The following is a 10577-nucleotide window of genomic DNA, read 5'->3' on the forward strand; positions in this document are numbered from 1 at the left end:
AGATCTAAACAGACTAACTGACAGTGGTTAATCAACTGGACATAGTGGTGGTCGATAAGCAGCAGAGGAAGGCAGTGGTGACAGATGTAGCAATCCCAAGTGGCAGCAGCATCAGGAGGAACAGTTTGGGAAATATATATTTTTGTCCTCATTGCTTTGTATTGTTACTGTAAGCTTCTAATTAGCTATTGGATAAAGGGTATTTAGTAACCAACTGATAGAGGCAGGCCCCTCCACAGAAATGGCTGGGCCCCTCACAGTCCAAGTAAATTGCTCCTCCCCAAATGTCATTTAATGATACCAATACATGCACATTGCATCTGTAGTAAGCCCCCTTATTACCATTTGTCTCCTGGGCCTGGATCCATTTAGCTTTGGAGAAGAGGGGAAAAAAATGTTGTATAGTTTTTACATGCCTACCACACTAACCTCACTGTCTTAGTCCACAAGGAAAAGATTACATAAATAAAAGGCTCATATTATTTTCTACGAAGAGGGAACTGACAGTTTGAAATAGACAACAACAAATATAATGTGTATTTCTTGTTGCTTCAGTAAGTATTATGTAAGTAGGCAATTTGATTTCAAATAAAAGTAAAAAAAAAAAAAAAAAACTTCAATTCAGGATGGAGGCCGTCTTCGCTAACCTCCATGGGCCTCAGAAAGCTTGACCCTACTTCCCCTCTTTTGGTTTGCCTTGTGTAGAGATGTTTTGGGCATAGGCACATTGTAGTACCAAAACTGAACGCCAGAGGGTAGCAAAAGGCAGCTATGGCGGTGAGACTACTACAAATACACAAAGCGATGAATTGCGTTGTTTACGCCTACGCTAGGTTCAAGATGGCTGCTGGGGACAACAGCGGCAGGCCTCCATGCCTTAATTTCTCCAGTCCGGGTCCTCTGGGGAACAGTCAGCCCAGCAACAGCGTTTTCTCCATGCCAGCAACCAACGGCGGAGCGGTTGGGGCAGCCGGGGGAGCACAGGGAGCTGCGAGGCGTCCCAACCCGCAGCTGGGGCCTGGTGGGGGAGACAGCAACGGTGTTTCAAACGGAGCTCCGCCGACTGCGCAGAACTCCCTGCAGCAGTCCGCTGCGGCAGGTGTTGCGGCAGCCGGAGCCATGGCCACCCCGGCGTCAAACATGGCAACCACCGCAGCGTCAAATGCGCCCGCGGCGGCTGCACCGACCGCTACTCCGGCCGCCGCGTCTGTACTGGTGTACCGAGAACCGGTGTACAACTGGCAGGCGACAAAGAGTACCGTGAAGGAGAGATTTGCCTTCCTCTTCAACAATGAGGTGCTCAGTGACGTTCATTTTTTAGTGGGCAAAGGAATGGGGGTTCAGAGGATACCTGCACACAGGTAAGAGGATTAACTGCTCGATCACAGAAAACGCTTGCTTGCTGAACCAGGCTTTGTGAAGCGGAAACTCCAAAACCTCTCGTTTGTTGTTGCTGCCTGATGACATTTTCAGGTTTGTCCTGGCTGTGGGGAGCGCTGTGTTTGATGCCATGTTTAACGGCGGGATGGCGACGACCTCCACGGAAATCGAGCTTCCTGATGTGGAACCTGCTGCTTTTCTGGCTCTCCTCAAGTAAGTAATACTGATGGCAGAGAGTGTGACAGTTGCACCGTGATTTGCATGTCTTAAAAGTGAGCCTGCATGTTTCTTTTTCTATTATTTTGATCCAAAATGGAGAAAACGTTGGAGACCTTTAAGTAGTGTATCAAAGTTAATTGTAATGTCTTGTATAATGTGTGAACATCCTGCAGGTTTCTCTACTCTGATGAGGTGCAGATTGGTCCTGAGACAGTGATGACCACACTGTACACTGCTAAGAAGTATGCAGTGCCAGCCCTGGAGGCTCACTGTGTGGAGTTTCTAAAGAAGAATCTGAGAGCAGACAATGCTTTCATGCTGCTCACACAGGTTTGTGTAACAGTACTGTATTTACAAATGTTTAGCCATTCGTTTACGCTCCTTTAGGCTGAGTCTGTATTCTAAAAAACTGAATCTTCAAGTTTTGTTGCCCTCTAAAGTTTGTATGTTTTTGTTAACATGATCCCCAAACAAAAGAGCTGAACATTTCAGCCGACAGATTGAGTTTAATAAAGACAATTTGAGTTTTATCACTAAAGCAATCCTCTATAGCAGGTTTCCTGCAAATCATATAAAAGTCTAATATTGGAGTTTTAACTTTAAGGCCATAAAGGCTTATTTTTTCCTCGTGAGTGGTCTTAACTTTTAGAAGCCACTTTGACTTAAATGTGCCTTTTTCTAATCTTTGTTTTCTACCTACATTTATTTGATTTAAATCATTCTTTTTGAGTATGTGCTTATTACATATGTTATGATAAATAGCAGTTTACCATAAATTGATAGAAAAGATGTATTAAATCTGCCAGAAATCATCAAATAGGGTTTTATGACCAAAGATGTCTTTGTCCTGTGTCAAATGACATTTTATTAAGAGTGCATTAGAAGCCAGGTATTTCAGCTCTGTCCAGTGTACTGAGAAATCTCTCATGCCTTTCATTGTGTTGACAGTTTGCTGCACAAAATATGGTAGCATTTCATCCCCTCAGGTCTAAAAAAAAAAAAACAAATGTATAAAAAAATCTTTTATTTGATTGTTAAAAGTTTGTTGAAACCCTGTTTAGGGTTCTTATTTTGAGAAATGTATGTATATTTCTCAATCCTTATTCTGGAAAAAATAGTTTTAAAATGCTGTTTGAGCTCTCAGTACAAGCGGTTTAACCAAAACTTTGTTTCAGTAAACCAATGTCTAAAATTAAAAACATATTAAATCCAGATTCTGTTCTATCCAAGAACAAAAAAAAGTGAAAACATTTGGTGTGTTGAAGCTGCTTTAAGGTATAAGGTTTCACACTTTGTAAACAACCATAGAGTGTTTCTGTAACACAGCTTTTTAAATATTCATTCTTTTAGAAGAAGTTGTTGAATCTAATTTGCTAAACTTTGATTTTAAATTAGGTTTGCTCTTTTTTTCAGGCTCGGTTATTTGATGAGCCTCAGCTTGCCAGCCTCTGTCTAGAAAACATTGACAAGAACACCGGAGACGCTCTCGCTGCTGAAGGCTTTACAGACATTGATCTTGGTAATGTTGCCTTTGTTTTCATTATTGCCAAATGTTGCATTAAAGCTGACAGTCTTATTAACTAGTGCTTCATTTCCTCCCCCTTTCTTTAGACACATTGGTGGCAGTGTTGGAGAGAGACACTCTTGGGGTGAGGGAGGTGCGTCTGTTTGGTGCTGCTGTTCGCTGGGCGGAGGCAGAAGCTCACAGGCAGCAGCTGCAGCCCACGCCTGAAAACAAGCGCAAAGTTCTGGGAAAGGCTCTAACACTCATCCGCTTCCCTCTCATGACCATTGAGGAGTTTGCTGCAGGTAAAGTGAAGCACAATTAAACCATTGCTGTACCACTGTTTTATTTTGAACACATTCCTTTATTAGACCAGTGCACCTGACTTGTCCCTGTCACCTCAGGTCCGGCTCAGTCCAGTATTCTGACTGACAGAGAGGTGGTGAGTCTCTTCCTCCACTTCACAGTGAACCCAAAGCCTCGTGTAGATTTCATTGACCGGCCCCGCTGCTGCCTCCGCGGGAAGGAGTGCAGCATCACGCGATTTGGACAGGTGGAGAGCCGCTGGGGTTACAGCGGGACAAGTGACCGCATACGGTGAGTGAAGAGGACATCATTTGAAACATTAAGACAAAACTTTACTTTTTATTTTACAAACATGCACTTTAATATTAATGAAACACAAGGTATATTCATTTATTCTAATTTTTTTCAAATTGATTTAATTGGCTTATGAATTTAATCAACTAAAGAAAATACTGTACAACCAATGAAAGTTCACTAACTTTGGTATGATAGAATAAAAGTAACCATTTAAATGTTGGCATTGGCTCTATTTGTACACTTCTCTGCTTTACTCCAGTTTAAACTGTGAGTTAAATGACACGTGCATTCACCCAGTTGTCTAGGCAGAATATAGAATTAATTTGACCATATCAATATGGTACTTCATATGCCTGGGACTTTGAGTAATTTGATGTTTATTTGTATAGGGACAAATGAAGCATGGAAATCAATGCCATGGTACAGCTCAAGTTTAGCTTAATTGCAATGCTCATCCTTAGACTGGTCATAAAACACTTAAAAGAAATACAAAAGACCATAAAAAGACAGCAAAACAATCAAACAGAACAATCAGAACAACCAAGACCTGAAAAATTTAAGATACCCAAAAAATAATCTGTTGTCCTACTATGGTCAAAGAACTGAACATTGTACATTAATTTGTATATTTATATCCCTGGAACATAGCATCGCCCAGACGTCCTTAGTAAGAATCCAGTTGGATTTTTCCATTGGATTTTGGATTAAGGCAGAAAATAAGCTCTGTGGCATGCAAACCTTTGTTATACTACACATTATTTCAGAAAATAATCTTCACAAATTAACACCGCTTCAATGTTTTTTAAGCATAAACCCAATCACCAGATGTGGAAAGCTAACATAAGGTCAGGGACAAACCATGGCATGGTCTCATAACTTTAACATTCCCAAAACAAACCATATCTTTTTAATGCGATGATGTTTAATGTCTCCAAATAGCCCCTTTAGTCTCACGTAGTTATCTTTAGTCACCTCTCTTTTGAGACACATGATCACAAATCGTGAGAGGGAATTAGTGTGCTGAACAAAGGTGAAATTCTCTAAAGCTAGTGGCGAGTGCAGACTTTAATTCAGGATCAAACTAAGAGCCAAAAACCTCACTGACTTGAAAAAAAGGTGTGGGAAAAGTGCTCACTAATGATCACTCATAATAATCTACAATGCTGATTAACTAGATTGGCTTTCCAGGCCAGAATAGATGTAAAAGACAAAATAAATGAAACTCTAAATAAAACTTAAAAGGCTAACTATTACTTTGTTTCCATCCTTTATGGTTGTATTTTGACGATAGACTGTATACAACATGCACGGTGACCTTACCCCTTAAGTTTTTTGTTTTTGTAGAGACATTTTGAGCTGAACAGTGGCAGTCGCCATTTTGGAAATGTTGACTAAACCCAACTTTAAACTTTCTAAGAAAAGACAAATAAGGAGGTGGGCCTAAAGCCTCCGCCCTAATTATTCAAATGTATGTACTCTTAGCCTAATTACATTCTAAATGGATGTGCTATCAAAAGAAACACCCCTGTGAAGTTTTTATCATTAATGAATGAGCTGTTTCAACCAAAAGTGTAAGTTGTACGAGGCTGTAAACATGTTTAAAGATCTCTTCTGTTAAAATTACCATTTTAACATAGGCTCTGAGATGTGTTTCTTGTTTTGTTTTCTTGTTCTTTGATTTCTTGTATTGTTGTACTTCTAAATTCTCCATTGGCTTCAACTTACAGCATCAGAGTAGCTGCTTGGTTTTTACTTGTGCTTTGTCTACCATGAAAAGCTTTTTAAAAAGTTTGTTTTGTTGCTGGAGAACTTAAAAAGAAGACTCAACTAAATAAACTATAAACTGAACACAACAAATCATACAGTTAACCACCATTCTTTCTCTGTAGTTGGTAAATCCTTGTTCTGTTGTTCCTCTCAGGTTCTCAGTAAATAGAAGGATATTCGTTGTGGGCTTTGGTCTCTACGGCTCTATACATGGACCCACAGACTACCAAGTTAACATACAGGTGTGGACCAAGCCTGCTGAGAAATACTGTGTTCTGTTTCCCAGTGTTGAAGAATACTTATATCTGGATTTTTGTGTCCGTTTTTTCTCTCTCTGTAGATCATTCACACAGACAGTAACACGGTGCTAGGTCAGAATGATACGGGCTTCAGCTGTGATGGCTCTGCTAACACTTTCAGAGTCATGTTCAAAGAACCGGTGGAGATTTTACCCAATGTCAACTACACTGCCTGCGCTACACTGAAGGTATGAAGCTCGTGGTTCAGAAAAGTAATTTTTTACAACTAGTGATTATTTTCTTAAAGTATTTTTTTTAGAATATTTTAATCCATAAAATGTTTAGATTTGTCAGGTGACAGTCACGATTTGTGTCTGTTACAGAAATTTCCAGTCAATTCTTCATTTTGCCACCATGTAGTTTGTTATGAGGATATAAATACAACTCTGTAAAAAGCTCACTTGCCTTTGCACATGATTAAAATGAAATCATTTTAATAATGTGATACAAAACAAAGACAAAGATTTATCTGGGGGCTTTTGCCTTTATTCAGTAGACAGGACATTGTATAGAGAAGTATTTTTGGAAGAGAAAGAGAGGGGGAGGAATTTCATGCAGGAAAGGAGACACTGATCACATTCAAAGCCAGGCAGCTTGCTTGGAGAACTGCAGCCCCATCTGTGCCCCCAGAACTACATATTTATCATTTTTAAACAGTTCAGTGGTTAATGTAAAAGGTTACATCTGAAAATGGAAGACACAAAGAGGGTAAATGAGTGAAGAAACGTAGAGGTTGATGAAGAACTTGGTGTATAATGCAGGTAGCACAGTTTTTATGCTCATGTTTTCTTTGGAGGGATCTCAGAAACTCTCATGTATTATTTCCTCCCTGTGCTTTGTTGTTCTAGTTCCTCCAACTCCATGACAACAAATCCTTACTGAACTTAGCCAAACAGATGTATCTTGAGATTCAGTCGTTGTTACTACTAAATGTAAACTGTTGACTATATGTGCAGTTAAAATTTGAGACATGTTGCATGTTTAGGTTTTATTTGGTTCTTTACCTGCACAATCCGATGAACAGAGCATAGAAGAAAAAGAACACAAAAAAGCTCCACTGCTTAGAATTTGTAATTATTGTATTGCCCCTAAAGTACAATGTGTGCAGCCAGCAGAGGCTGAAAGGGGTCCATGTTGAAGGAAATGTGGCTAACAATTGTTACATTATTTTCACATATTTTAGAACTGCCTATCAATTCATCCAGAATGGCAGGAGGTAAACAGGTAGCTGAGTCCACACTTGCATAAATTGGAGAATACATGCTTCTGTCAAAATGAATGCTCACTTGTATATAGCATAACCAGAGAGTAAAATAAACAGAGGTGGAAAAAGTACACGGCCATTGTACTCAAGTAAAAGTACAGTTACTCTGGTTAAACTTAAGTAAAAGTTCTGTACAGTACAGTAATCTGAGTAAATGTAATATATTTCCACTCCTGGAAAGAAATGAATAAAACTCAAAACTTAAAGGAGTGCACTCTGAGGGTAATTACCTCTGGCTCCTATAGTGCATTTGCCAAAAACAAGTCCACCTTTGAGCTAATGAAGAGGTAACACTGACAAAAAAAAATGTGCCTAAAATAATGGTAATAATTGCCATATAGCAGATCATTTTCTATTTTCTTATTGTCACCTTCCACTCTGTTCATTTTTACCCATGACCATACCCTCGAAATTATAGAATTATATTTTCTACCTATAACTGAACATTTTCAGTGGCTACCTGACCCAGCAGGACTATTCTCAATTGCAGTAACACAAGGACTCGGATCTCCTTTTGTTTAGTGATATGATGCCAACCACGTCATTGCAAAGGTATAGAAAACTGAAGAGATGGTCCTAGAACATAGGTCAGTTCGGGATTACCCTCAAGTGTTCATTTACGAAAATAACCCAAAACAAAAACAAAACAAAAAAAAGCAATAAGGTCAGGTCTTACAGATATTTTGGTGAACACCTAGATAACCTGTTCAGCTGGCAAACCAATGTTATATTGTGGTTTTGTTTATTGTATAGACTGTTTCTTTTACTCAGCGTGTTTGGTGTTGATCAGAATATCCTGTTTGTGTTTTATCAGGCTGTGTTTTTTCTTACATCAGATGTGTGAAGTAATGAAAACACAAAACAAATATCCCTAATTGATGATGGAGGTCTACAGTAGCAGTTGTGTGAAGGAACAGATTTTTTCTCATAAATTTGACTTTTTTGCCCATCACATCTGCCACACAGAGTGAGTGACTGAGTTGTTGAGTATCTGAGAGAGTAGACAAACATGTGATGGAGTTGATGAGTATCTGACAGAGTTAACAATGGGGATGAAAATGGTTGGCTTATACTTGTTTCTTAAAACAAATGATTATCTGAATTGATATTTGGTTAACAGGCTGATTCACTGATTCAAAGTAATTTACACTTCTCTTTAGTTACCTTTTTCACAGTACTTAACTTTCTTCTCTCTTCCCTGCAGGGTCCAGACTCTCATTACGGGACGAAGGGAATGAGAAAGGTAACGCACGAGTCATCATCCACTGGCACAAAGACGTGTTTCACCTTCTGTTACGCAGCGGGCAACAACAATGGCACTTCAGTAGAGGACGGACAGATTCCCGAGGTGATCTTCTACACATAGTCGCCCACTGTGTACTGGCAATCTTCCATCAAATGTGACGAGAACCTGACACCAGCGCGGGGCCACACTTCAGCAGCCGCACTGGGGACTAAAACTCTCAGACATCATACTGCTCCCTCCATGTAGTGAACTACTGCTGACCACATGGGAGGTCACGTAGCCGTTAAAAGATGTAGGTCACAACATGGCATGTAGCTTGTCATTTGAGATGCTGTCTCTCCCTTTCTGCTGGCTTTCTTTATCCCTTTGTGTCATATAATGCAAGCCTCTGAATCAGACATGACTCTAAGTGACTCCACAGGGAAAGGAGAGGAGGAGGAGGGCGGAGCTTCTCAAATAATTCACAGTATTGATGTCGATGCTGTGGATGTCAGCAAATGACTTGACACTGAATTCCCCCTAAGCTGTATGTTTCCCCTTCCTGTACTCCACAGCATTAATGCAAAAGAGAGCTACAAATGTATGAATGTACAGTTTATCAGATTTGCCAAGACAAGATGTTCATCACCGTTGAATAGAGACCAGCATTTCACTCGGTTCTTTGTCAGCTGTATGTCCCATACACTCATAGGCTTTAATCTTTGACGGATTTGAACCATTCTTCATTTTAAGCTTAACTTCATGATAACGATAAGACAGTCTTCAAATTTCTTCATCCAGTACTATCAGTGATATCTTGTGTCCTTCGCTTGGTAGTTGCCTATACTCAAGATACCTTGCACTTTTCGGCCTTGCATATGTTAATTTGGTTGTTTTAACTCTACAGATATGTTTCTTTCAAGCTTTGTTTTACGAAGTGTGGGCAGAGGAGTATTCCTTCTTGGTGCCGAAGTTAAAGGGTTGTATATTAAAGTGGCATTTATTAACGTTATATATGTAACTTGAAATAACTATTGATTAAAGAGTGAGGAAAAAGTACTATGTAGTATTTTTTGAAGAGGAAAAAACATGCTAGGAGTAAGCTCTACTAAGCAGCTGATTTGCTCAGCTGAGCATAAAGACGAGAAAGAGGAAAAGCCTTCACTTCTGGATGGATGAAGTTCAAGGCTTTAGAAATCATTTTCTAATTATAATTAAGGGGAGGAAAGGGGGATTTAAAATGCTGTATTAATTTGATACTAATAAACATAAAGCAGAACAGCATCAAAGCCATCAGTGCTTCTTAGAAGATTTTTTTGACAACTTCATAGGAAGGATGAGAGTAACAAAAAATAAGTTATAAAAGTGGAGGTGATAAAAACTTGTAAGTTTGTAAGAATGATAAATACATTTGAACTAAAACAATGAAGTGAATTGATCTGATTAAGGCCTCAAATGATAAAAATCTATATGATTTGGCCTATCAAACATCAAAATACGCGTTGATTAAAATGTTAACAGATAACAATGTTTGTAAAGTCAAAATAAAAGTGATAATCCACTAACTGAATAATCAATTCTTATCATTCTTAATTTTTTGTGATTTCCGGTTTGGAACACTTTGCACAACTTTTAGTTATTTCATCCCTAAATTAACTTTCTGGAATTTCTGAGGCGAAAAATTGATGCTGGTGATTTTTAGTATTTACAAATTCACAAACAATTTCCGTTGTTTTTGGAGTTGAGAAGCCCTGCTCCACCAAGCCAGCAAGCCTTTCAGACACACTCCTGTTCTGCAGTGACGGACCACAGCAGCCAGCAAAAGCATCCTGGATCTCGGACTGGAGGAGTATTCTCTGTTGTCATTTGTTTGTTTGTTAGTGAAATTTTGTCATTTTACCAAAGCTTACGTATTAAAGCTTGGTCACTATTTCATGGCTCAGAGCTTTGTTTAATTTTCAGGTGAGAAATTGACATTTATGACTGTTAATATTTACAGTTTTTATGAATATTAATGCACATGCAGAAATGGGATGAGTTTTAAAAAGTTTAAGCAACAAAAAGAGTGGTGTTTTTACAGTTAGAAAATATCATATAAATACGTCTTATACCCGGGATCTGGTGGATATGTCTGCTGTGGTCTGTATCACTGCAGGAGGTGCGTATGTCACTCCCGCTGGCCAACTGCAAAAGGCGTGTTCTTATGTCATTTACTTACCACAGAAACACCACTCCTGTTAAGTTATCCTCAGGTCTTGGAGTGAGGTGTCAGGTGTCATAAGAGAGAGTATCAGGTCTCAGGAAAACAGGATGCCT

General features: G+C 39.1%; 1 protein-coding gene across 1 annotated transcript; it reads left to right on the plus strand.

Annotated features, from left to right (window-relative positions):
* The first annotated feature begins 804 nt into the window (after positions 1-804).
* On the plus strand, positions 805-10193 carry LOC121520620 (BTB/POZ domain-containing protein 2). The gene is made up of 9 exons (XM_041804166.1): positions 805-1361; positions 1474-1593; positions 1773-1929; positions 3013-3118; positions 3211-3408; positions 3508-3700; positions 5628-5715; positions 5814-5960; positions 8241-10193. Exons 1-9 carry the CDS (start codon positions 805-807, stop codon positions 8400-8402), a joined length of 1728 nt encoding a protein of 575 aa, XP_041660100.1. The 3' UTR covers positions 8403-10193.
* Positions 10194-10577: the final 384 nt, after the last annotated feature.

This window comes from Cheilinus undulatus, linkage group 13 (genome assembly GCF_018320785.1).
Source record: "Cheilinus undulatus linkage group 13, ASM1832078v1, whole genome shotgun sequence".
NCBI classification, from domain to species: domain Eukaryota; kingdom Metazoa; phylum Chordata; class Actinopteri; order Labriformes; family Labridae; genus Cheilinus; species Cheilinus undulatus.